Source organism: Vulpes lagopus, chromosome 7 (genome assembly GCF_018345385.1).
Source record: "Vulpes lagopus strain Blue_001 chromosome 7, ASM1834538v1, whole genome shotgun sequence".
Lineage (NCBI taxonomy): Eukaryota > Metazoa > Chordata > Mammalia > Carnivora > Canidae > Vulpes > Vulpes lagopus.
This window is the reverse complement of record NC_054830.1, coordinates 126,111,465-126,139,346: the sequence shown is the minus strand read 5'-3', so window position 1 is coordinate 126,139,346 and position 27,882 is coordinate 126,111,465. Positions and strand designations below refer to the sequence as shown.

The following is a 27,882-nucleotide window of genomic DNA, read 5'->3' as shown; positions in this document are numbered from 1 at the left end:
GGTGCTTGGGGGTGTGGGGGGAAGGGGAGAAGGAAGGGTCCACCTGGAGAAAGTGGAGAGAAATTTTAAAAAATAATAAAACCAGGGTGCCAGGGAGTGGGGGTGGTGCATATTTGGTTAAATGTCTGACTCTTGGTTTTGGTTCAGGTGGTGATCTCAGGGTTGTGGGATCGAGCCCCACTTTGGGCTTCAAGCTGGGCATGGAGCCTGCTTGGGATTCTCTCTCTCCCTCTCCCTCTGCCTCCCCCACCCACGTTAGTTCTCTAAAATCTTAATAATAATAATAAAACCAACGACAAGTCAGATGGCTTATCACCACATATGAGCAATTTTAAATAATGCAGTGAGGAAATATTTTTCCTCCCTTGGGTGAGCACCTTAGGAGGCTGATGCCGCCCTAGTCATATATATGGTGCCTGACACGGGAGTGGCCAGGGCACAACTCTTGAGAGGAGTTCCACTAGAACGCTGAGGGTGGCAGGACAAAAAGGCGGTAAGAACCTGGTTTTTATTGTGATAAAATATACATAAAATCTACCATTCTAACCATACAACTCAGTGGCTGTAAGTACATTCACAATGTTGTACAACCATCATCACCGTCCGTTTCCAGAACCTTTTCATCATCCCAAGAAAAGCACGGTACCCATGAAACATGGCTCCCTGTTCTTCCCTCCCTCCCACCCCGTGGTCACCTCTGCTCTTCCTGTCACCATGATTTTGCCTGTTCTAAGTACCTCATATGGTACAAACCTATACTATGTTTGGCTTTTGTGTCTGGCTTCTTTTTTCCACTCCACATTTTCAAGTTCATCTAATGTTGGAGCACGTATCGGAATTTTATTTCTTTTTAAGGTAGAGTACTATTGCATTGTTTAGAAGACCTTGGGATTTTTAAGGACACCCTGGAGATACCGTATCTTAGGGGACCTCTTGTTAAGTTAGAGAAGCTTACCTTATGGTATAGGTCATGTGGCACTGGGTTTTGTTTCTTGTGGCCAGAAGAATCCTAACTGATCTATAAGGCACAACTCAAGCACTTCTGTGGGCCTCCAGGGTGGGCGATGAGGCCCAGAGAGGACCCAACATAAAAGCTCTCCAGTATGTGGCAAAATGTTACAGAAATTCCGTGTGTGTGTGTGTGTGTGTGTGTGTGTGTGTAAGTCTAATCTATACATACGTGTACACACACACACAAACATATGACTAAGGCCACACCTTTACTTCTTACCATCCTCAGTTTAGTTATTTTGATAATTCTTTTCACAGCTGTTAATGTCAACACAGTTATTCAGTATGTGACATTTTTCATCATCACAAAAAATATATTTAACTCCAGATTGAATGAGAGATGTTGTGCCTGATGCTCTATGGAGTACAGATTAATGCCTTTTTTCAAAATACTTTTCCACAATCTTCCCTAGAGTTGGAAATAATCAAGTGTAGTCAAGGGTAACAAATAAAAAGATTTATAAAAAAACAACAACAACAAAAAAAAAACACCACCATCCAGCCTCAGTAGCTCCCACTTTGGTAGTAAGCATGAAGGGTGGGTTAATGTTTTTTAACTATATGAAATTGGAGATATATATATGTGTGTGTGTGTGTATAAAGAAAAGTGAGTAGGAAGCTACTATGATAGAGACTTTAAGTAAAGAGAATGTCATTGTGCAATGAAAAAGTCTTCTTCAGTAAGTACTAGTAAGAGGTTTGACTTACTTGCAGGATCGCAGAAGTTCCTCATGGAACATTTGGTCATGGCTATGAAGAGGTGGATGCAGAAAGAAGAGAGCAGACACTAGGAATAGGAAGAGACACGGAGAAGTGAGGATAAGGAGAAAGAAAAACCAAGCAGAACGTCTTTGCTCAATGGTCCTTACAAAAAAACGTATTTTAAAAGAATCTGAGTAAGCAAGTGCTGTAATTCTTTTGTGACTATGAGTATAACGGATACCACTAGAAATCAATTATGCTGTCAACGCATTCGAATATCCTTCCACTGTGAGCCTGTCCAAAGCCTCCTGCAACTTATGACACATCACATTACAAAACTGTTGTGTTTGTTTTGTTTTTGCTTGTACCCTTTTCTGGTTCCTGGTTGTTCACTTTCTGAGAGAGGACAAAGGCCCTTAGAAATCCATCAATTCAACCCTTTCATCTCACAGATAAAGGAGGGGAAGATCACACTCAGCCTTCGTGGCAGAGATGGGACTGGAACCGGGTCTCCCGATCCCCCAGTGGGTGCTTTCCTCACTACAACATGACGTGATTCACACTCCATCCATCCCCAGTCTGTACCCCATGGGCTCTCCTTCAACCCCAGCCAGGGCAGGAGAGCATGAGGGAAAGCAATGGGGCTTTGTGGGCCTCTCTGGTGTGCTGTGAGTGTGGGACCCAGAAGAGGAGGTGACAAAATACATCTTCCACTTCCATCCGAAGTCTACAAATAATCCACCCCCCCCCCCGCCACACACACACACACACACACACACACACACACACACACACAGCCAAGCTACTCCTATCACCAGCTGAGAAATACCTCCGGGGTAGAGCACTGTGAGTGAGAGCAATTTTTAAAGGCTGCCATAAGAGGGATGGAGGAGAACATGTGGCCAGGGACACATACACCTTTCAGAAGCCCTGCACACAGAGCCCTGGTTACAGATGACCTAACAAGAGCTTCAGGCTCCAGGGGACCTCACGACATGGCTCCCCGGAGTCCCTAACCACAATGCCATTGAACAGGTGGCTCATCAGTGGTAGGCACTGTCCCCAAATACTCAAATTCCAGCATAAAGCCGCACAACAGTTGATTGGATTCCCCCCCGCCCCGCCCATTCTCAAATCTGCTCATAATTTCACATTTATCATTGCTCAGCATTCTAAATGTTCCCGGCTGGCCCTCTGTGCTTCTGGGGGGACAATGCCAGTAGTGCTCTACTGTGACATTTCTGAGAGGCGCCTCCAGAGGAAGGGAGGTCAGATCCTCCAGGGACATTTCCTCCTGCGTGTCCTCTGAGAACCCAATGAAAGTGTCGTATTTTTAAAACGTCTCTCAGAAGTCTGTGTTCAAGGACTGGCACAGGAAATGTGAACTACAGATACGCTGCCTAAAATTCACGGGCCAGGCAAACTGGGAGAGGAACGTTCTCGAAAGCCGGACAATCTCAAGTTTAACACGACATCAAAAAGTCTCAGTCTATGCAGTGTGCTGCAGAATCAATCAAATCTTTGTCATGCTCCCAGGCTTCTGTCAAATCCTTGCCAGAAATGTGCTGCCTCACAGAGCGCGAGGCAGCCGTGGGTGGTGGGCTCTCTCTCAGGAGACGAAGTGCCTCTGGACAGAACTCCTGGCCTCTCTCCACACAGACTGCTGGATCTTATACACAGACTCCTGGAAGATCCTTTCCACCTGGGTAGGGAAGCCCCGGCTGTCTTCCTCCAGGGCATTGATGGTTCGCAGGGCAAAGGGGGTCCGCTCCCGGGGCAGGGGCTTGTTGAGAGGCCGCATGGGGATGACGGAATTGTATTTGTGCCGCCTGTTAACGGAGTTCATCAGCGACGTGTAAAACTGGAACTTACACCATGTGTCTCGCAGGAAGTTCTCGGTCAGCAGCAGGATGGTCCACGCGGACCCGTTGACCGCGTCATCCAGGTTCTGTAGGTGCTGCCGACCACACGGCATCTCAGCAAAGATGATGCCGGGTCGGATGCCAAAGTCATTCTGCAGCAGACTCTGGACCCTGAGGGCTTCGTCTGTGTCATCCTCTGCGTGCAGTATCACAAACTTGAGGAACACCTCTTCCTCCTCTTCCTCTTCTTCCTCCCCCGGCGTCGTCTCTCCCAGGCCCATCGCTGCCTCGCACTGGCCTGCAGGTCGCAGCGTCGTGGGGCCAGACTCCGGCAGAGCACGCAGGGACAGGTCTTCAGGTCTCTTGGAATCGGACTCAGGACGACTCTGACGCACCTCCACACCGGGGCTTTGACCCCAGGAGACAGAGAGTGGGCGGGGATCTATTTTTGACTTCCCGACACCCATCATAAATCTCCCGGTCAGAAATGGAGAGCGCTCCTTCCTTCTCGACACTTGTTTTCATTCTACAAAGAGAAGAAATAACAAGGCAGACACATGTTGTGAATGTCATCCAAACATTAAGAACGGAAAATACGGAGTGCCTGGGTGGCTCAGTGGTGGAGGGTCTGCCTTCGGCCCAGGGCGTGATCCCCAGGGATCAAGTCCCACATCGGGCTCCCCACGGGGAACCTGCTTCTCCTTCTGCCTGTTCCTGCCTCTCTCTCTCTCTCTCTGCCTCATGAATAAATAAATAAAATGTTTTTAAAAATAAATAAAAACGGAAGATACTTTTTTCACTCAACCTGAAAACCTCAAAGAGATTGTAACATACAGGTTCTCAGGAGGAAATGCCAGTTGGATCTTGGGGAAGGGAAATCCCTCGTCTTCTGGGAGCTTCACAAGGACTACCATGGGGAATTAAGGCGGGGACAGAGTCAGTTTAACGTAACGGGAGACATTTGGAAATCTTACACGGTATGCTAGCACTGTAAACTTCCAGAATAAAGTCAACTGCTCTGGTATTTTAGTGAGAGGGTACCATGCCAGTCTATCCATATGGAGCTAAAATCCAACTTCTTCATTATCGAGTTATTGTGTAAACTATAAACAGCAAAAACAAGAGCAACAGAATATTCAAATATTAAATACAAAACTTATTTTTATATCAAACACAAATACAAAACAGAACACAAATACAGAGAAGACTAGCTGGCAGCTCTGCTAAGTCAGCACAACGGAAGATCTGAAACATCGAATGAAATGATACCCGGGGTTCACTGGCTGGGAGCTCTTCTGCCTTGCGGGGGTCAGGCCCTGGTGTTGGGGCTGGCAGGGCAATTATGATAAGGGTTGTGAATAGTAAGGAATACCTTTTTCTAGGTAATCCTGGGAATGCTTCAGAAAACTGAGGATTCACTTCAGGAAAAATTAACATCGTGGTTTGGGAATAAAATCTGGAAACAAAGGCTAGTGATCTTCACCAGAGAAATCAACAAAGAATCATTATAGCCCATCCTCATGCTGTTATTTTCTTCACTTATTTATTCATTTTTATTTTGAGAGAGAGAGAGAGAGAGAGAGAGAGAGAGAAAGAGAGAGAGAATGCGCGGGGAGGGGCAGAAGGAGAGAAAGAATCCCATGTCTGGTCCACACTGAGTGGGGCTCAATCTCATGACCTGAGATCATGACCTGAGCCAAAAATCAAGAGTCAGACGCCCCTCGTTCTGTTATCTTAAAAATTCTAAAGTCAGAGTAGAAGAATTACATCAGCTATGAAAGAAAAGTGATTCATGCGAAACTAGTTAACAAATCTTCAGATAATGTTGGCAATGGTGTTAATAGAACCCCTATATAGGCAGTTTCAAGAGGGATTCTTTTATCAGAAGATTATTTTCTTTAAAAAAGGCTCTATTCCAGAGCTTTTAAATTTATTTTCATGAAGAAAGACCAGAGTTCAAGAATTTAATTAGGCTTAAAATCATAATAGCATAAATAACATAGCTCATATATACCAAAATAATTCAAGGTTAGAAGAAACCATTGAGCAAAAATGATGAAAAACTGATGGGAAGAAAAGATAAGTTAAAACACAGAGAATTTCTTTCTAGAGTATCTAAAGAGCGAAAGGGTTTGCTCCTGCCTTTGAGCAGTGAGGGACTTGCTAGCTACTGCTTGTCATTTATGATGTCAACTTTAGGTTCTAATCCACAGTATATGCTGACACCTACCAAGATGTACATTAAGGCATAATTCTAAAATGCTAATACATCCATCTCAAATAACAAAACTGAATGAACTTGGATTCTCTTCACTGGTTAGGATTCACTGCAGACTGTGTTGTGGTGTTATGGGAAAAGGTGCTACTCTGCAAAGCTGCAGAAAGAAGCTTCTCCTGTATGTATATTAAAAAAATAATTTTTGAGTGATGTATAGAATTGTTGAATTGCTTTATAGTATGCATGAAACTAACGCAATGCTGTATGTTAACTATATTACACTTCCAAAGAACACTGTTAAAGCATTCGGAAGAATCTATTTATAGCATCCTTTCAAGTGATCTTCACTTGGTTGGTTAAACCAACTTAACACCATTACCTTAACCACTGGCTGCTGCAGGAAGTACACTTGGGTTTACAGAACAGATACTCATAAAGAGTGTCCCAAACTACTAGGGTAAAATGCTCTGTCAAGCCAGACTGACGAAATCTCTTGACGTGAATATAGATAAACAACAAAAGAATAGAACTGCAACTTTATGTCACATTTTTCTTAAATACGGGTCAGCAAAAAAGAGCAAAAGCCTCCAGAAGTCTATGATGGTGCCGTTCCAAATCCTGAGCCCTCCTACTCAGCCCCACCCTGAGCAGCCCAAAGGGAATAAAGTGAGCCACAGTGTCTGGAAACTTCACTATAACCTTCTAATTTGGAGGGAGGGAGTTAGGGAGGCGGCGGCCAAGGGGAAGAGACACAGAAAGCTGTGTGCTGGAGGCTGGCCTCTCCTACCACCGCAGGGGTTCCTAGAGGGGCAAAAGGTCTCTATCCAGGGCTGTGGATGCTTCAGGAGGGAAGGACCAGAGAGAACATGACCAGAACTGCGCCCCCGAGCTGCTGACTCCATCCACCAGGGGGCTTTCCCACAACACTAGCTAGGCATGGAAGGCTGAAGAAGCCCAGGAAGCCTTTGGAAGGTCCCCTCCCCATCAGGGACAGGCAGATGCAGGGTGAAAGCACCTTCTTCCCTTCCATGAAATGGGACAAGACGGAAGGTGGCCGCTGGGGAGAGGCACGTGAAATCATTGGTCACAGGAACATCTCTGCATACACTTTTTTTTCATTTGCTTTTAAAGAAAAGGTAGTGGCTGAGATAACTAATGACCTTGAAAATGGTTATGGTGCAGGGCGGCCCAGTTGGCTCAGTGGTTTAGCGTCGCCATCCAGGATGTGATCCTAGGGACCCAGGATCAAGTCCCACATCAGGCTCCCTGCAGGGAGCCTGCTTCTCCCTCTGCCTGTGTCTCTGCCTCTCTCTCTGTCTCCCATGAATAAATAAATTTTTAAAATCTTAAAAAAAAGAAAATGGTTATGGTGTAAATTCTCACTTTCATCCCCGGAGTCCTCCCCATCCATCCAGCTCCCTCCACGGCCTCCTACAGGTGACTGCTTTCATCAGTTTTTCCTATGTCCTTCCACTGTTTCTTTATGAATATATATTCTTTTTTTCTTTCCTGATCACAGAAAAGTATCATTATTTATATATACATATGTAAAATACACACATCCACTACAAAACAGCAGTAGCCAGAGATCCAGCACTTTCCCCAGTAGCACGTAACTTCCTCCCTGTTCTTTATAACAAAATCTTCCACCACGTGGTTGTGCCATAATCGTTTCCTATTCTCGGGTATGTGAGTTGTTTCCAGTCTACTACTTTTAGGAGCAAAGCAACAGAGAACAGCTTTGTATAAAAATAACTTCATATGTGTACAGGTTCGTCTGCAGAATAATTTCCCCAAATGGGATTTCTGTATCAAAGGACAAATGCATTTGTAATAATGATAGATGTGGCCAAGTTACTTTCTGTAAGACTGAAACTTTTTTGTGCATGTGCTTTTAACTTGAAGGAGTGACAGCCCTACCTCCACCTCTTGTCCCAGAAAAGATCTAAAATGGAAGCTACTGATTGCCACCACTGCCGACAGCCCCCACTGAGCTAATGACATCCCCTCATGGCAATAATTATGTGGGGAAACTCAGCCCATCAGAATGGAGCCCTTGAGCTGGAGTTCTGAAAGGAGTATCAACAGGTCCTAGATAAGAAAAGAGGGTCCAGAATGCACCCACCTTTCATCTAGTGAAAGAGGATCCCAATAGGATTCCCCATATAAACAGGAGTAGGGCGAAAAGAACAGCATAACAAATGTGCATTCTTGGCAAGCAGGCACACAGAATGCAAGAAATAAAAACAAGTATTAAGAATAATAATAGGCAAAAGACAATTTCATTTTTGTTATGACTATGTGGTCTGGTGGCATCTGGGTGGCATAATTGGTTAAGTGGCTGGCTCTTGGTTTTGACTCAGGTCATGATCCTAGGTACCTGAGATCAAACCCACGTCGGGCTCCCTACTGAGCAGGGAATCTACTTGACATTCTCTCTCTTCCTCTTCTGCCCCTTCCGCTCATGTTCTTTCTAAAATAAATGAAGAAATCCTTAAAAAATAAAAATAAAAAACTATGTGCTCTGGAATCTGACTGCCTGAACCTAAATCCCAATGCCTGGCTATAAAAATACTGCGTAACTTGGTCCAAGTTACTAGGTATCTTTCTGCTTTAATTTCATCATGTGTAAAGTGGTGATAATTATAGTACCTTCCCTGCGGATTTTTATGAGGATCAAAATGGCTGAGAACAGTTCTCCACACATGTTAGCAGCTGTTATGGTTATTACATACCTAGCCAAGGAGCTAAAGAAAAATTTCCCCAACCAGCTCTAGGATGGGGCTATTCCAAGTGTGGTCTACCGACAAGCTGCCAGTCTCTGAGCCATCTGGTGCTGGTCCAGGACAAGATGGGTGGGGAAACTGCCAGGATGTGAATTAATCATATCAGGTAAGTATACTTTTCAGCTCAGCTGATGTTTTTCTCATAGCAAGACGCTTTCTTTCTTTCTTTCTCTTTCTTTTCTTTTTCTTTCTTACTTTTTTTTTTTTTTTGTAAGATTTTAAGTCATCTCCATACCCAACTTAGGGTTTGAACTCATGACCCTGAGATTAAGAGTCACATGTTCTTTCAACCAAGCCAGCCAAATGTCCCTGCAGGACATTTCTAATGAAGGAAGTCAAATGGTTTACCTTCAGTGCACCCTTCTTTTATTATCATCCACGAATATAAGTGAGTGGCACTGTCCTAGGATGCACTAAAGAGAATGCTTAACCAAAGAAAAATATCAAAGCTGGAAGAACAGAATTACCTGAAAAGAGAGACTGCAGAAGAATCAAGGGTCCAACGCCATTAGGGAAAAAACAGAAAAGGCAACCAATGGAATAAACATTATCGAAACCAAATCAGATGAACATGGTGGAATGGCTTGAAAAAAAAAAAAAATCAGGGTAGCCCAGGTGGCTCAGCGGTTTAGTGTTGCCTTTAGCCCAGGGCATGATCCTAGAGACCCAGAATTGAGTCCTAGTCGGGCTCCCTGCAGGGAGCCTGCTTTTCCCTCTGCCTGTGGCTCTGCCTCTCTCTGTCTCTCATGAATAAATAAAGTCTTAAAAAAAAATCAGAGGATGTGGAATGGAAAAAGGCCATGAGAGTAAAGTGATTTGAAGAAAAAAAAAAAACATAGCTATGGAGATTGGGGGAAAAAAAGCAGAGTAAAAACCAATGCATTTGAAATAGAAAATTTGATGAATGTAACACAAAATTCAAAGATAGAACAGATTTACCACCCTCAATCAAATGCTAAGCTTTACCGATCACAACCAAACATACTGTGCCTTCTGATGTAATTCAGTATGATGTATCATCATGTGTCAAGCAGTCTTGCCAAAAATGTTTAGCCCGACTCCAACCAGGTCTTTAGATACAATTACCAGGTTACAGTAATGAGGAGGATGTGAGACATGTCCACCAAGAGGGGAATGGAGAAAAAAAGTTTGATGTCCATGGAATACCACTCGGCACTGGAGTGAGCTACTGATAAATGCACTCATGTGGATGAATCTCAAACTCATTATGTTGTATGAAGGAAGCCAGACCCCCCCAAAAAGTACAGATTTTGATTCCATTTATATCAAAATCCAGAAATGGAAATTGATTTACAGAGACAGAGAGCATTCCTTCAGACTTGCTCAGAGGCAGCTTTATCACCCTTCTTTTTCGTAGCATTCCTTCCTTGTCCACACGGCATTTTTGAGAAACAGTTTGCCCTTTATTTTTAAAAATCTGTTGTACTTACAGAGCTATGTTCTAGACCGTTATGACTTCTAAGATTTAGGCTGCTTTCTCACAAGACTTGGGTCTATCCCTTGAGGACTACTGGGTGAGGATTTATAATTTGATGATGCGCCGAGGCTGAATCTACAAAATACAAACAATGGCACTTGGCTGGCTGAGTTGCTGGAGCATGGGACTCTTGAACTCCGAGTCAGGAGTTCGAGTTCCTTGTGGGGCACAGAACTTACTAAAAAATAATAAACTTTAAAAAATACAAATTCCCAAAGAGGATGCCTCTTGTTCTTTTTTTAAAAGCTATTTTATTTCAGAGAGAGACCATGTGCACGTGTGTGCATAAACAGGGGGCGGGGCAGAGGGAGAAGCAGACTCCCCGTTGGGGCAGGGGGCCCCAAGATTCTGGGATCAAGACCTGAGCCAAAGGCAGATGCTTAACTGACTGAGCCACCCAGGTGCCCCTGGATGCCTGTTGTTCTTAAGAGTGAAAGAAAAGCATCCGGCCTGGTAAACAGTACTAGAAAGGTACTGTCTGCTTTCATTCATTCAACAAATATTAGGTTAACTATTTATGACATTTTAGAAGCTGAAGTTCAGCAGTAAACAAAGCAGAAAATAACTATGCTCTCATTGAGCTTAAATTCTGGTATGAGGAGATAGATAATAAAAAGAGAGAAATATGTGTATCATATAACAAAGTATAAAATACTCTATAAATACGCACTCATATAGTATACAAGGAGATGGTAAGTGTAAGGGGAAAAAAAGATAAAGAAGAAGCTACTAAGGACTGTTGGAAGAAGTTTTATTTGTTTTTAAATGCGTTTGTCAGGGAACAAGGGATGTCAGCTAAATAAAGACATGGGTGAAGGAAGTGATCTGTGCAAGTGTCTGCAGGGAGGACTCTGGCCCAGAGACAGGAGAGTGCTAAGGCCTGATGAACAATGGAGGCGGGGGGGGGGGGGGGGGGGGGTTCAATGGGGCTGATGAGCAAGGCATCAAGAAGGAGATGAGCAGAGAGATGACAAGAGAGAGGACGCATCTTTCATAGGACCTTTGTGTCATGTTGAGAACAGAAGGAAAAGAAGCAAGAACACCAGTGAGGAGGCTGCTGCAAGAGCCAGGAGGATCATGGTGAGTGGTGGCCTGGGCCAGGGCACAGTGAAAGTGGTGACAAGTGGCTGGATCTGGGGTGTATTCTGGAGCAGAAGTGATAGGATTTACTCACGATGCTGGGTAGGCAAAGAATACAGGAGTCTCAGGGGGTTGGCAGGGAGGTCCAGCCAGGAGATGTGTATTTGGCTTTTATCAGTGTCTAGGCTGTATTTCAAACCTGAAGACTTTTTAAACCTGAAGATCGTTAAGGGAATAAGTAAAAATAGAAAAAGGAAGTGGTCCAAGGGCTGAGCCCTAGGGCTCCCCCAACACTATAGGGTCAAGAACTGAAAAAAACAGCAATAAAGATAGAAAGTAAGTGGTTAGGAGGGTCGGAGGACCACCAGGAGTGTGATGCTACCAAAGACACTAAATGAAGGCATCAGTTCAAGGGAAAGTGAGTGTGTGGTTGTCTTACAGGGCTTCCAGATGCAAAACAGGCCCAGCTGCCAAAGGAGCTGTGGATGTAGGATACAGACTCAGGGAAGTGCAGCTTTGGAGGACTGGTGCCAAACGGGAGGGAAGGGGGAAAACCTCATTACATAGACTTCAAAAGAAAAGAAAAGAAATTCGAGACTGAGTATAAAGACTGACTTGGAAATATTTTGCCACTGAGGGAGAGAAACTCTTACCAAACAGGTAAGAGTTTGGGGGAAGTCTAGTACCCTAAGAGGACTCGCTATAAAGAAGACTGTTGGCGAAGGACAAGGAGCTCATGGAGAGAACAGTTCAGGGATGTTGGAGAAGGATGAGGACTGCTGAAGGGATGACCCAGGTAGGCAAGGGGTCAGGGGTGGGGTCCAAGGTGGAAAGGGAGGGGTCTGCCCTTGCAGGGGAGGAGAGACTGTTTTTCCTACTGAAAATAACACACGGCGGAACGAGATGGGACAGGGACAGGTTGGTGGGTGTGGTGGGGGAGGCAGGGGACACCTGTGGACATTCCCTTCTGACTGCTTCAACAGTCTCAGTAAAATAAGAAGCAAAACACCTTCCCAAGGACTGCCCCAAACCTCCACCTAATTCTGAAACATAAACAGCACAGGATGGAACCTGGTAGGGTGAAACTGCAGTATCCCCATGGTTATCATTCTTTCCGAGCCCCAGAGGCAGTAAGACCTCCAACAGAAGACTTCCGAGACAGAAGCAGAGCTGCCGGCAGCAGCTAGTAGATCCCATCCCAGGACAGCCTCTCTTCCAGCACAGACTGCCCAGGGGTGCCTCGGGGAGGTTATTGCCATCAGACGGCTCATCCTTGTCCCCAGCTAAATGCAAATAAAACTTCTCTTCCAAGCAAAGTTGACTTTTCTCACCTAGACCTCTGTGACACACTGCTATGTGTCTGCCTGGCTGGGCTCTGGTGCCCAGCTGTTGTTCAAATGCCAGCCCAGATGCTGCTGCAAAGGTATATTTTAGATGGGATGACCAGGTAAAGTGGTATACTGTGAGGAAAGCAGAACATGGGTGGGCTCCTAATCATTAGGTAAAAGCCTTAAGAGCAATAGAGATGGTCCCCAGTTTATGATGGCTTGACTGACAATTTTCTGAATTCGCAATTGTGCGAAAGCAATATGCATTCAGTAGAATCCACACTTGGAATTGTGACTCTAGATCTGCTTCCAGGCTCCCAATGCGCAGTATGATCCATCCTCTTTCTTCTCTCTCTCTCTCTCAGCTGGGTGGGGGCAGCACCACAGCTCCCAGGTAGCCACAGCCACAGCCACGTGCAGCCACAAGACTAGACGACCGATACACTTACACCACTCCTACCCCTGTGACCCTCGTTTCCCACTCTCAGTACAGAGTTTGGGAAATCGCACGACCTGTTCAACATTTCATTATCAAACAGGGTTTGTGTGAGATGATTGTTCTCAACTGTAGGCTGATATAAGTATTATGAGCACACATGAGGTAGGCTGGGCTAAGATACAATGTTTGGCAGGTGGGGTGTGTTAAATGTGTTTTCGACTTAGAGTATGTTCAATTTACAATGGGTTTATTGGGATGTAACCCCAACTCATAAGTGTAGGAAGAGCCATGCTGAGGTTCCAAGAAGAAGGAATTCTTGTCTCCAGGTCAACACAGAAGTTGGGTTTCCAGCCCTGCAGACTTCAGACTCGAGGCCCTGCAGTCACTGGAGTCAATTCCTTAAAATAAAGGTCCCCTCCCTGCACTCTCTACATACATCCTATTGGTCCTCCTTCTCTATAGAGAACCCTACTACAACCTTCCTTAGAAGTGTGCTGCTTTCGACTTAGGAGTTCATACTTGCATTTTTAAAACATGTTGGCCACTTGGGAAGAGGCTCCCAAAGAGCAGTAAGTGAAATAACGATCAGTAATCATTTAACATGTATGATTTTCAGTCTGTGATTTTACCCGCGGAAAGAGCTTGCTGCCTCTGAAAAGGGACACATTTCCTATTTGAACAGCACCACCTTGTGGTGAATATGAGTAAGAGCAATGGTTTCTTGTTCAACTAGTAAGCTTCGTGGTAATGATTCTGTTTTGGAAAACTTACTCTGCACCAAGACCTCTGGGTTTTAGGGATGTGAAGCCAGAATGAGCAGACAGTACGTAGACAATTACTGCACTGGCACTCCATCCAGGACAATGGGCGCTACAGAGGCACTCGGGGTACACCTGCAGCAGAGGACACTTGCATGATTAAGGCCAAGGGAGGTGGATGCCTTCCCAGCAACGGGAGCAGCATTTGCAAAAACACCAAGGCGCCACAGAGTAAAGTACATCAAGGTAGGTTCACTTAGCTGCTTATAAGGCTCCAGTGCACGTATGTGGGGGCGGGAGGGGCAAGGGTACCAGTAAGACATACAGATGGAGATAAACAGGATTAGCAGGTGAGGGGCCTGACATATTGTGTTGAGGGCTTTGAATGTGATTGGGCCAGGTGGACAGAGAGCTCCTGGATGGTGGTAATTAGGAGACACGATCTAACTTGTTCAGGACAGGTTAAAATAGCTGCAGGTCAGGAGGGCAGGCTAGGGTGTGTCAGGCTCTGGTCTGGGAGAACCACCAGCTGAGAGGCACTTTGCAGTAACCCAGGGGAGGGAGTAGAGCCCTGTGCCAAAGAAGTGACAGGAGGACCCAAAGATATATCCAAAGGGAGTCATGGGGACTCACAGAGAAGAATCAGGTATGCCTCCCAAGCCAGTGCCTGCTGTACCCTGGTGGGTGGCACTGCTGTTCGCTGATGTGAACAGGATGGGAGTGGAGGTGTGTGTGACCTATTCATCTAGTTTGCAACCGGGAGCTTGTCCCATGACCTAGAAGAGAAGCTGTCCAGGAAGCACTCACACATGCAGGTCAGGGGCTCAGGAGATCAAATCTTGAGCACCTGAGAATAACACAGAGAGGAGAAGAGCAGAGAGCTGAAGACAGAAGTGATGTCAGAGGGGCATCTGGAGGGAGAGGCACCATCCGGGACAGGGAAGAGTGGCAATGGAGCAGCAGGAAAATCAGACCCAGAATGGTCCTGGGAGCGTGAGAAGAGTGCCTCAGGCAGGGCTCATTAGCACCTCCAGGTCCACGGAGCAAATACAGAGGAATGGTGGCATCACCAAAGTAGACTGGGGTGTCTTCAAGTGTCTCCAGCAGGTTGGGAGGCATAGGAAAGGGGAAAGCCTAACTGAGGAGGAGAGAGGAGGCCAGTAGCTACAACAGAACGCAGGGGCAGCGGGAGAGATCATAAAAAGAGAAACTTGGCATGCTCAGAAATGGAGGGAATCTCCTAGTAGAGAGAGGATGGCAAACATGGGCATGAGCTTCTTAGAGCTGAGCTGTTAGGCTCCTGATCGCTGGGCAGCTTGGTCTCTCCTATTCTCCACTTCTCTAGGAAAAGGGAGAGGCCACCTAATTCCCAAGTATGCGAAGTCCCAGGATAACATCTGTGATGGACACTGCAGATGATGTCGTGACCTACAGGACTTCGGGGGAGAGTGCGAGCACCCTTCTGTTTCTACGAGGGGTAGATGCCGTCCACTGGGAGACGGCGTCCTCTTATACTAGATTGCAGATTTGCTCATCCAAAATTCACTCCACCTTCCCATTAGTGGACCTTCCTATATGTCCTGTAGCAACAAGTGCTGAATTTCCTCAGCTCCCTTGAAGGTCAGACTCCAGGTATAATTTAAGTTCGGCCAATCAGATGTACTTACACGTCGGAGTCAACTACGGAGAGAAGCAGAGCGTGAGGCTCTGCTCCAGCAGAGATGGTGTGACTCAGGAGCTGGCAGCTTGCTGATTTGGCAGGAGCTTTCATGGCAGAAGCCCAGCTCCACTAGACCAATTCTGCTACGTGGTGCTGGTAGGTATTCCTAGAAACTCAACCTAGAGTCTAGCTCTTCAACTCTCTAACGATACTGTAAATCCTGTAATATCCTTGAATGCATATCCTTCTGCTTCAACTAGCCAGAGCAGATTCTGTTCTATTCAACTTAACTGCAACAGATACAGCATCCAAATTCACAAGGCACTACAGGAGAGATCTGCAGCAAAACAGGACCTGCCACCTGTTTTTGTAAATAAAGTTATATTGGAAGAAAGCCATGCATATTCACTGATGTGTTGTCTATGGCTAATCTCATGCTAGAGAAGCAGAAGTAAGTAGTTCCAACAGAAACTGTATGGCCCATAAGAGCCTACGATATTTACTGTCTGGCTCTTTCCAGGATGAGTTAGCTGAACTACAGCAAATTCCCTCAACTACATATAGCACGGGAGTGTCAAGCTCCATCAGGTTGCCAGGATGCAAAAGAACAGACCTATGCCAGCTGGAAGAGGAACACGTGGACTTTTCTTTGACTTCTTTACATGGGAAATATTTTTGAATCTCACTAGGGTATTCAATAATTTCAGGGATACAATAAGTAGAATTTGAGGCCACTTGATCTTACACTGAGATAACATTACTGACAATCAGCTGTCATGTATTTATTTTCTTCATTAGGGGTTGCGCAGAACCCATAAGGATGGCAAAGGCCGACATAAGTAAAAGGATTAACGGTCAAATCCCCTTGTTCACATTTCTTAGAATATTAACCACCCACTGATAACTATTTACAGTCAAAGTAAACCAGTGCCTGCATTTTTTTCATTTTAGGTACCAGGGTTTGTATTACAAAGGTCAGGGTTATGGGAGCCTCACACCCTGTACCTTTGTGTCATAGCACTAATCACAACTACAATTAACGATGTGTATGATTATCTGCTTAGTTTCTTTTTCCCACTAGAATGTAAACTCCACCAGAATGACAACCAGATCTGTCCTATACACCACTGTTATTTCCAGGGTCTAGAGCATGGACAGCAGTCAAAAATACCTTCCGAATAAATGAGACAGTGTTCCAAATATAAGACTAACACAATCTTTTATGTTTAGAGAGACAACTGAACCGAGAGGTCTTCATCATCATCATCACTATCACATAAATTACTGATTTAATCAGAATAGGATCTGGCCAATCCAAACATTCTTTGTTGGATTTTTTAACTGAACCATTATGTTGCTTAAAAAAAAAAAAAAAAAGACGTGAATATAAATGTGGTACATTCGTGTTAAGACACAGCCCAAGCAGCATATTTGGCAGAAAGCATCTCCTTTTTCCTCCAGGTTAATTATTGCTTTTTTGGATGCCCAGAATACCCCGTTCGCATTTCTTAGACTATGTATCACCTAGCATTCTGATTTTTTTGCTGGCCTGGGAAGTACCTCCTACCTCATCTACCCATACCCAGACTTCATTATGGTCAGAGGCACCATCACTTGCCCAGTGACCACAGCCAGGAAATGGAGGCATCCCTGACACCTTCCCCTTCCTCTCCTACACTTTCACTTCTGAGCTATCCCCACGTCCTGTCTGTTCAACTTCCAAAATACATTTCAAGTTCTTCTACTTTCCCTCTCCACCACACTTTCGCTCTGGATCAACATCTTTCTACTACACTGCTTCCCACTTAGCCTTGGTATGTGTTCTCCCGGTCAGTCTGACCCTTCCTCAGTCCAGCAGCAACAATGATCTTTATGAATACAACCATCTGGTCACATTACTCCCATTTACTGCTAGAATAAAAAAAAAAGTTTTAATTATCACAATTGTAGTTGTGATTAGTGCTATGATACCTCCAGTATCAGGTATACTGCATTATAATTCACTTCAAAGTGATCACCCCTGAAAGTCTAGTTACTGCCCACAAAATTTCTTAATATGGCAAATGAGAAGCTTCAGCTCCAACCTCATTTCATGTCTTTCTTCCCTTGCTCCTCCAGCAACCTACACATGGCCTTTTTCTTTTTTCAGTTCCTTAAGCTTGCTTAGCTCTTTCCTGTCACGGGATCTATGGGAACATATTATTGCAATTCTGAAGTCTGAAGTATAAGACTATATATATATTTTAAAATATTTGTTAGAGAGAGAGAGAGAGTGAGAGAACAAGAAGCAGGGGGAGCAGCAGGCAGAGGGAGAAGCAGGCTACCCGCTGAGCAGGGAGACCAATGTGGGGCTCGATCTCAGGACCCTGGGCCAAAGGCACATATTTAACCAACTAAGCCACCCAGGCGCCCAGGACTATTTATTAGAGAACATGTATGTAGTATCATAGGCTAGCCAAAATTCTATTGGAGGTGAACAATCAAAATGTCCAAACCCTAGGGAAAGACAACATAAACTATGCCACAGTGTTCATACAAGTGGATCCTATTAAATCATTAAAAATGTTTCTTAGAAATACTTTGAGAACCAGGGAAAATGTTTCCGTGATAAGTGAACAAAAGTAGACTGCACAGTCTGGTCTCATAGACAGTATGATCTCAGCTTTGTAAAACTGGCTGTAAAGAAAATAGATTGGGAAGAAGTATACCAAAAAGGTAATACTGGTTATCTGTGTCCAGGGAATGTGTGAATATACATGTAGCTAAATGCATCTCTCTATATATATCTTCCTCTTCTATGATGATACTGCAACCTGGAAAAAAAAGTTTTTTACTAAGTAAAAAAAAAAAGAAGTTTTCCAGGTTTTTTTATTTTAAATAGAATTCATGTTAACTTGATGCCCAGACAGTATATTCCTCATGTGCCGTCATCCCAGATGGCTTTAGCCCAACTCCATGATTAACTGTTTGATCTCCTGAGTTTTAATCTATATACAACCTTCCCAAGCGTCCAGGTTTGCTAATTCTAAATGCAAACAGGGTTCCTCCAACTTTCTAGTTTATTGTAAAGCACTAGAAGGCAGAATATGTACCTCCCTAGTACCTAAGACAGGTCCTCAAAGCAAGTAAATGTATGGTCATTTAGATAACGAAAGAAACAAACACAAAAACTTTGACTTCTGTGAGGTATAGGAACAAAAATACACAAACGGATCTTCACAGGCACCCGGATTTTCATCCGTGGAGCCTCCTTACTCCACTGCTGGGAAGCTCCCGGTGAATGAGTGGGCTCACCATACAGCGGCCTGTGGCAGGTGTCCTGATCTTAACTTCACTCCTGGCTTCTCCTTAACTGACCTGCTCTTATTTCCAATTTATTTCAAATGCCCTCATTTTAAATGCTTATTTGATTTTCTATCATACATATTTATTCAAGCACCTGAAATCTCAATTCTGAAATGAGAAATTCTTTTTCTTCTCTTTTAAAAGAAGGGAAGGTAGTACACATGCTACTAATAGCATCAAAGAATGAGTTCCTTGAGAAAAAAGTGAAAAAGCAGCATTATAAACAGTCTGTTATCCCTCAAAAGCCTTTCACAAAAATATTGTTTTTCACTTTAATCCTTGCATACTTTAAAAAGAGAACTGAATTTTGCTATAAAATCTTGCTATTCTGCTAGCAACTTAGTCACCACACAACTCAAACTTGAATAACATTCCCTGAACAAGCGCCTTCATTCTTCTTCCCATTAAAACTACATATTCTTGGTGCCATTCAGAAACAATCTCCAAATGAGAGACTATCGTTTCCTAATGAAACAATGGAATTGAAAAAAAAAAAAAAAAGGAAAAAAATGTACTGCACACTCTTTTGGGTAAAATGACTGTTTTTCTTTCATTTTCTATATTTAAAGGGCAAATCTTCTCCAAATCAGGAAGAATATTTTATCAAAATGCTGAATGTAAAAGCAAACTATATGTCTTATCAAAATGAGGCTCAAGACAAAGACGGTTGCGCATTTTTAATATTGGAGAACCCTAGACACCAACAATGATTTACAGGTGCCATAGGCTTTGTGGAATACTAGAGAATAATATTCAGACCTAACAGCAACCTGCACTAAAGGGCAGTAGTAGCGAGGGGCTGTTAAAACCTCAAAAAAGGCAGGAACCCCTGAGATGGTATTTCAATACGGAAGTGAGGACAGTGAAAGTGTAAGCCTGTGATAGTCCAGCCTAGGCCCACTGCAGGCAAAAAAAAAAAAAAAAAAAAAAAAGAAGGAGGAGGAGGAGAAGGAGAAGAAGAACAGCAGGGATCAATGGTGCTAGTGGAGTAAGCAAGGGGGAAGGTGAGAGAGATCAGAGAAGTTCTTGGAGGTTAGATCACAAAGGGCTTTGAAGCCATCCTAAGAGTTTGGATTTTATGATTCTGATGAGAAGCTGTCAGAAAGTTTCGAAAGGAAGTGAAAGTTCTGATTATATTTCTTAAAAAAAAAAAAAAAAGTCACTGCTGTTTGGAGAGAGAGCACAGAGGAACAAGGACAGAAGCAGGAAGGCCTAATCAGAGACTTACAGTCATCTAGGTAAGAGGGAACCAGAGTTGTTAGAGAGGGGTTGAGATGTGGTCAGATTTGAGAGATCTTTTCAAGGATTGAAAGGAGTTTCAAGAGTTAACAGAATTGGCTGGATGCTTGGATGTCCAGTCTGAGCTAAAATGATGCCAATGCTGGTAACCTCTACTGTGAGAAGATAAGGTCAGTGAGGGAAAAGCAGAAGGGAGGACCGGGTGGGTGTGGTATCACTGGACATACTAAACTGAAATGCCCATCAGACCTTTAAGTGGAGATGCTGAGCAAACAGCTGGAAACGTGCATCTGGAACTCAGGACAGAAGTAAAGCTAAACATTTGGAAGTCACCAGCTTAGAGATGTCATATTTACAGCCATGGAACGGGGCTTGGGATGGAAACTGCCTTGGGAGAGAGTCCGGCTGGAAAGACAGTATGTCCAAGAACGGCGCGCTGTGGCACTCCAACATTCAGCGGCTGAGAAAAGAAACAGAAACCTGGAGACACAGAAGGAGGAGCCAGGGAGATGGAAGGAAATGAGGGAGAATGTGGTGGCCTGGAAGCCAACAGAAGAAAAAAATGTGGAAGATCAGGGAGCAGCCATCTGTGGCCTGTTAGAAGAAAACCTGCCCTGACCCCAGACTTCCACAAGGGCCTTGGGGGGGATGAAGACAGCCTGAGACAGAGGATGGAGGATGGGGGGAAGGCGGGAACTACAAACTTGGAAGCAAGGCTTTCATTTAAAGACCTGATTTTTGTTTTGTTCTTAAACAGAAGTGAGCAAAGAAATGGGTGGGACCTAGAAGGGGCTGTCTGGTCCGGGGGTGTTAAAGACAAGAGATGTATTAGCAGGTATCAGTTCAATAAACACGAACACCGGGAGGAGCGAACGACAACAGACAAGGTGCCAATGACCCCGCGGCCTAGACACAGTTTGTATTCCCAGATCCACAGGGGTGGACAGGTGACATTTACTGCGCTTCGGAAGGAGATGACGTAGTTTTCATCTGCTTTTTCTGAGATAAAGGAGACAGAATACGGAGTTCCTGAACGCCGCTTATAATCGACACACTATTGCAAGTCTTAAAATGTACCACATCTTTAAAGATTATTTTTTATTTTTTTAGTTGACTGCCTAAAACCCAGCTCACAGCGGCCGGCCCCAAATTTGCTTTTAACCAAATGAGCTTTTGGCCAAGATGCCAAAGACAAAAACCAAAACCGAAAGTTTCAGCACTGGCTCCCAGGGTCCCGCAGACGCCTCACGCAGAACCTCTCGGCCACTTGCTTACGTTCGGAGGTGGTTTTTCCCCAGAAACAGGTTTTCTGGTCAAAGGGAAACCTACGAGCAAAGCAGAAGGCTGCCCGGACTCCCCCAGAAGACGGAGAGGGTCCGCCGGCCTCACGCCCGCCGCAAGCCCCGCCGCCCCGCCGCCGCGCCCGCCCGGGGGCCCGCTTACCCGCCTGCACCGCGGAGGCCCGCGCCCAGGCCCGCGCCCAGCCCCCCGGCTCCCGCGTCTTCCTCTCCCCTCGGGACACCTCGCGGGCCGCGCCTTCCCGGAGACTGTGCCGGGCGCCGCGGCCCCGCCCCTCGCGTGCCCACGCCCACCGCCCGCGGGCCGCCGGGAGGAGGGCCCCGGCCCGGAGCTCAGGCCCCGCCCCTCGCGTGCCCACGCCCACCGCCCGCGGGCCGCCGGGAGGAGGGCCCCGGCCCGGAGCTCAGGCCCCGCCCACCACGTGCCCACGCCCACCGCCCGCGGGCCGCCGGGAGGAGGGCCCCGGCCCGGAGCTCAGGCCCCGCCCACCACGTGCCCACGCCCACCGCCCGCGGGCCGCCGGGAGGAGGGCCCCGGCCCGGAGCTCAGGCCCCGCCCACCACGTGCCCACGCCCACCGCCCGCGGGCCGCCGGGAGGAGGGCCCCGGCCCGGAGCTCAGGCCCCGCCCCTCGCGTGCCCACGCCCACAGCCCGCGGGCCGCCGGGAGGAGGGCCCCGGCCCGGAGCTCAGGCCCCGCCCACCACGTGCCCACGCCCACCGCCCGCGGGCCGCCGGGAGGAGGGCCCCGGCCTGGAGCTCAGGCCCCGCCCCTCGCGTGCCCACGCCCACCGCTCCCGCGCGCGCAGACCTCTGCGGTTAGGCGCTGGGATTGTCTGGCGGCCGCTGGCCCCAGGAACCCTCCGAGGCCTCTGCGCAGAAGGGAGGGAGGCCCGGAAGGGGCAGACGACCGGCAGTGGCGCAGGGGGACTGTCACCGAGGCAGAGGCACGCTCCCTGCGCTGCCGCCGCCGCCGCCGCCGCCGCCGCCGCCGCCGCCGCCGCCGCCTTTCACTGTCCCCGGACGCCTGGGTTGGAGGCGGTGGATGGGGTCGCCGCCAGTGTTTGCTCGGTACAGACTTGGGTGCTGGGGTGAGGGCTGCAGCCGCGGCTTCTCCGTCCCCGACTGGAGCCCCTAAACCCTGAATGAAGAAGCCCCGGGCTTGGCCAAACCCGGGGTCCTGCCGCTCCCCCTGGCTTGTTCCCGCTGGGGCCCTTCTCTGAGGCCGGCGGCCACGTCCCTGGGCAGGGATGCGCAGCGCATCAAACCCTGCGAGAAAGCCACGCCGACAGTTTCCTCTCTAGGGCTCCTTCTGCCCAACCAAGAAGACTGGAGTTCCGCTGAATAAAAAGGAAGAGCAAAAAGGCAATCAAGTAAAAAGTATAAAAAGCCTTATGAAGGGCAGCCCCGGTGGCGCAGCGGTTTAGCGCCGCCTTCAGCTCAGGGCCTGATCCTGGAGACGCGGGATGGGTCCCAGGTCGGGCTCCCTGGAAGGAGCCTGCTTCTCCCTCTGCCTGTGTGTCTCTCTCTCTGTGCCTCTCATGAATAAAATAAAATCTTAAAAAAAAGGGGGGGGGGGATCCCTGGGTGGCTCAGCCTGCCTTTGGCCCAGGGCGCGATCCTGGAGTCCCGGGATCGAGTCCCGCGTCGGGCTCCCTGCACGGAGCCTGCTTCTCCCTCTGCCTGTGTCTCTGCCTCTTTCTCCCTCTAAGTCTATCATGAATAAATAAAATCTTAAAAAAAAAAAATAAATTGATCCAAATTTTGCATTGTTCTTCATATTCACGTGGTGTGCGAAGAAAATATGTTAAATTGGTTATGAGTTTAAGTACTTTAATTTTCTTCCCAAATTATCAAGTATACATTTCAGGAAAATGCACCGATCATTTATGCCACAAATATTTGGTATCATCTGTGTGCTCAGCAGGAGGGATATAGTGTCAAGAAAACACATGTGGTTCCAGTCCTCATGGAGATTTTGCAGTCTAGTCCAAGACAGACATGAGAACAAGTAAAGCAACTTAAGATCCATTCATTGGTAATGATGAATGAATGAAATAAGCAAAGTGGGGAGAGTGCTAATTAAATGAGAGAAGAGATGGTTTCTGTGACATAAAAATGTTTTTCCTGTGGCTTCACACCGTTGAAATGCTTGGCATTAAATGCTGCTGTTTTCAAGGTCTTGAACCTCTGACTTCTTTAGCTTACTCTACCATTTCTCTGGATATCTAACATATGCTCAGCACATGCACACATAACTCAGTGAAGGTAGAAATGACTTGAACATGATTAATGAACTTGACCTGATTGACCTACATTTATTTTATTTTTTTAAAATTTTATTTATTTATGATAGCCACAGAGAGAGAGATCGAGAGAGGCAGAGACACAGGCAGAGGGAGAAGCAGGCTCCATGCACCGGGAGCCCGACGTGGGATTCGATCCCAGCTCTCCAGGATCGCGCCCTGGGCCAAAGGCAGGCGCCAAACCGCTGCGCCACCCAGGGATCCCAGACCTACATTTAAATTATAGCATCCAATACAATTTCAGAACACATATTCAAATACACAGGGAACATTAACAAAATCAGACATTAACAAAATTAGACCATATTTCTGGCCATAGGGCACATCTCAACAAAGAAAAATCAAAACAAAAAAGAGTGAAATACAGAATTATGTTCTCTGACCACCTAGGTATTAGTGTGAAAAACAAAACTAGAAAAACCCCTATGTTTAAAATTAAACATTTCAAAATAACTGATGCGTCAAAAAAATCATAAAATATTTTGGTCTGGATGTTACTAAAAATACTATATATCAAACCATGTGGGACATAACTAAAAAATAAAACTAAAGGGGAATTTCTAGTCTTAAAAGTACATATTAGAAAAACAAACAGAGAATCAACTATCTAAACATCTATATCAAGAAGTTGGGGGGGGGACAGGAAATGAAATCCAAATAAAGAAAAAAAATGGAAATAATGAAAATAAGACCAGAAATCAAAGAAGCAGATAAAAGTACCTGAGGATCAACAAGAGCAAAAGATGGTTCTTTGAAAAGACTAATAAAATCAATAAGCTACTGGTAAAAAGTACTCAGGAAAAAAGAGCAGAAAGGCACAAATAATACTAGAAGGAAAAAGGAAATATTGCTAAAGATCATAAGAAATTTAAATAATGAAAGACATTAAAAATTTTATTTCAATCAACCAGGTAAAATGAGCTGGGAGAGATAGCTGTCATGTGTCTCTTATGTTCCTCCACGTCTTGCTGAGTACATCAAGAATGCAAGAGCCTGACTGCTCTTTACCTGAACCATTTCCCAGGCTGCTGTTTTGTTTTTGTTGTTTTTAAAGATTTTATTTACTTATTCATGACACAGATTGAGACAGAGGCAGAGACACAGGCAGAGGAAGAAGCAGGATCCATGCTGGGAACCCAGTGGGACTTAATCCCGGATCTCCAGGATCACACCCTGGGCGGAAGGCATAGCTAAACGGCTGAGCCACTGGCGCTGCCCCCAGGCTGCTGTTTATATAGTGAGCAATCTTGTGATATGAGGTGATGCCTACCTCCAGGACAAAGAACAGGTTTGCTTACTGCTTGCTATAAAAGTGGTGGGTTCCTCAAGTGGTGGGTTCCTCAAGCTCTGTGTTCCTCAGATATGACACCCACACAGTGCATGTGGAGCATCCACCTACACCTTTTCATGTCACCCCCACAGGACTTGTGAACAAGAACCACTGCAAATACACTGACAGTAGTGCTCTTTGCTGTGCCATGGATAACCAAGTCCTTTGTTTCTGTTCTGGGAGTCTTGTTTTCTGCCAGCATCCATGAAACAGTAACAGGCTAATTTATTAGATGGTAAACGCGGTAAAATCAAATCCCAGACCTGACAAAATGGATAGGTAGGATTTTAGTCATGATGGAGTGAAGATGTCAAATCTCACCACCCCACTGCCTGCACCATCAAAAAAAAAAAAAGTAAACCGGAAAAAAATGGTCAAAACAATCATCTGAGGACTCTGGAAACTGACCAAAGGCAAACAACAAATTGAGGATCACTTATTCATTTTATAAAATAAATCCTGAGAATTTTGGGCAGGAATAGTGGGAGCCTAGGTATTTTGATCAACCCCTGCAGACTCCCCATTGGTGCCACATTGCTACCAGACTGAGGCTGACACTGAAAGCCAGGAGCTCCAATGCTGGAGAGAGCTAACTTGACTTGCCATGGACAGCAAAACAAAATTCCATTCCTAATGGTGCTGGTAATAAAAATTGCAAAGTTGGGAGGAATAAATAAATATCTGTCAACATGGAGTCATGGTCTCATTTAAAGTGAGCAGTAGACCAGTGGACTAGCCAGACATTTAACAGATCCTGGAAATGAGAGCCACTGAGGGTCAGGATAAGCTCTTCACATATCTCTGCATGACTGAGAGGATATACACAAGGAGACACAAGCCTGTCCCTGTAGATACCTGCACCTACAAACCCTGGTTCTAGCGCTAATACTGTGACTATCTGCAAACCAACTTAACTGTTCTGTGTTTCGGTTTCTTAATTGGTACAATGGGGGTCAAGCACTGTTCAGAGGAGAAAATAAATTATATAGCATGAATGTAGAACATAGAACAGCAGGCACACGGCACCTGGGTGGCTCAGTGGTTGAATGCCTTTGACTCAGGTCTTGATCCCGGGGTTCTGGGATCAAGTCCCACACTGGGCTCTCCACAGGAAGCCTGCTTCCCCCTCTGCCTGTGTCTCTGCCTCTCTCTGTGTCTCTCATGAATAAATAAATAAAATCTTAAAAAAAAAAAAAGAACAGTAGGCACATAGTATTACAAAAGAGTTTACTATTCTCAGAATGTAGTATAACAACACTTCATCAGAATCCTTGGGGAGATTTCTATGATTCATTCTAGAACTACTGTATCAAAGTCTCAGGGACTTTCCTCAGGAAGGAACCTGCGGAAAATCAGTATTTTACAAGTAGAATAGTTGATTCTTAAATCATAAGTGTTTGAGAACTACTACTTTCAGGTAAGATAACTTTTAGAGTCTGTGCCCAGATGCCTTGAGGATAGAAATGATCATATTTATGTCAGGACCCCCATTGCCTAGCACACAGTAGACATTTAGTCAAACATCTATTGAATGGTAGAAGTTTCATGTAAAGCTAATCAACACTCAGCCCTCCAATTCCCACAATGCAAGATAAATAACAAATTGGGCGTAGAATTTAAATCTTTTTATTATATGAGAAAGCTAAAATTACTCTAATATCACATAGAGCAGTGATTTTTTTAAATCTACTTGAGTCACGGACTCCTTCCAGAATGTGATGTAAACCACAAACTCTCCAGAAGACTGAGGTGTATGTAAAATCTTGTCAGTCATTTGAAGGGTAAATTACCCCAGGTCAAAAACCTCTCATATGAAAACTGATTTGTCTGTCTCCTGGAAGAAAACAGTAAGCTCTTGTTTATCTGTGAATCCCTATTTCTAGGGAAAAAGCATAGAACATACTTGGCACTGAATAAATAGTTCTTGAATGAGTAAATGAGTCACTCATTGATAAAAGGGTATGTGTCATTAGGGGGTCACCTGGAACTCCTTGAGTCACCTAACGTTGAGGTGGAGAATCCAAGTACAGGTGTTGCACATTTGATTCATGACCAGGTGTAATCTTGGATTTTAGGAGGTGGTGATGAAAAAGAGGTCATTTGGATTAGTATTCTCACTGGAGATGAAGGAAACACAATAAGCATCTCCTTGAAGACATAAAAGATAGGATGTACCAGGTCAAATTAAGAAAGAGGGTTAGAGTTCAGGGAATACTCCCAGAGTTACTTCACCCTACTATGGATTGCCAGTCTAGAGGAATTAGTGGAGAGGCAGAGTTGTAGTTTCATCAATAATTAGACTTGGAAAGGCAACAGTTGAGTTTGGTATCCACCAAAAGACTGGAGCCTGAGGGCTGTAATGTGGAGTGGGGGTACATAGTGCAGTGCAATGGATCATCTGGGGAGGCACAGAACATCTAAAGCTGAAGTTCCACACTGCTAATGACCTCAGGCATTTGGCACAAACAAAAACCTCTCAAGGAAGATAAAGCTATCCCAGATCTTAAATTATTTCTGTATTTTTTCCAGGTTTTTCAAACAAAGATAATGCCAAGACAGCATTAATTACAAGCAACATGAACAACAGCAGAAACAACCACAGCAGGCTGTAGATATTGGAATTATCAGACACAAAGGATAATGCATAGAAATAAAATCCTCAAACATGCAGCAAAGGAACTGGATGCCATTAATGTAACAGAGCAGATAAGAAAGAAAGAAACCTAATCAAACAAAATTAAGAAATATAAAAATGGAAATTATGAACTCTCAATGAATGAGTCTAGTGGCAGATTAAAAGAAGCTGAAAAGTGACTTCACAATTTGTAAGCTACCTAAGAAGAAACCGTCTAGGATGATGCAGAGAAAATAAATACAGAATATCTAGAAAAATGAAGATATACGAAAAATACCAACAAGGTCTAACATGTGTTTACCTGGAGTCCCAGAAGTCAAGGAGAGAGAATACTGGGCAGAGGCAATATTTAAAGATTAGAGTCGAGAATTTCCCAGAACTGATGTAT

At 45.2% G+C, this 27,882-nt stretch overlaps 1 protein-coding gene across 1 annotated transcript in view; it reads right to left on the bottom strand.

Annotated features, from left to right (window-relative positions):
• Positions 1-489: 489 nt before the first annotated feature.
• The window catches only part of LOC121495254, a 47,293-nt gene continuing 19,900 nt past the window's right edge, over positions 490-27,882 (bottom strand). The window contains exons 4-10 of the mRNA XM_041762492.1: positions 22,396-22,563; positions 21,202-21,627; positions 20,801-20,925; positions 13,696-13,817; positions 11,252-11,373; positions 4,410-4,482; positions 490-4,097 (exon numbers count right to left, since the gene is read on the bottom strand). Of these exons, the coding sequence (XP_041618426.1) occupies positions 3,323-4,097; positions 4,410-4,482; positions 11,252-11,373; positions 13,696-13,817; positions 20,801-20,925; positions 21,202-21,627; positions 22,396-22,563 (1,811 nt within the window). The 3' untranslated portion in view covers positions 490-3,322. The remainder of the gene's footprint in view (positions 4,098-4,409; positions 4,483-11,251; positions 11,374-13,695; positions 13,818-20,800; positions 20,926-21,201; positions 21,628-22,395; positions 22,564-27,882) is intronic.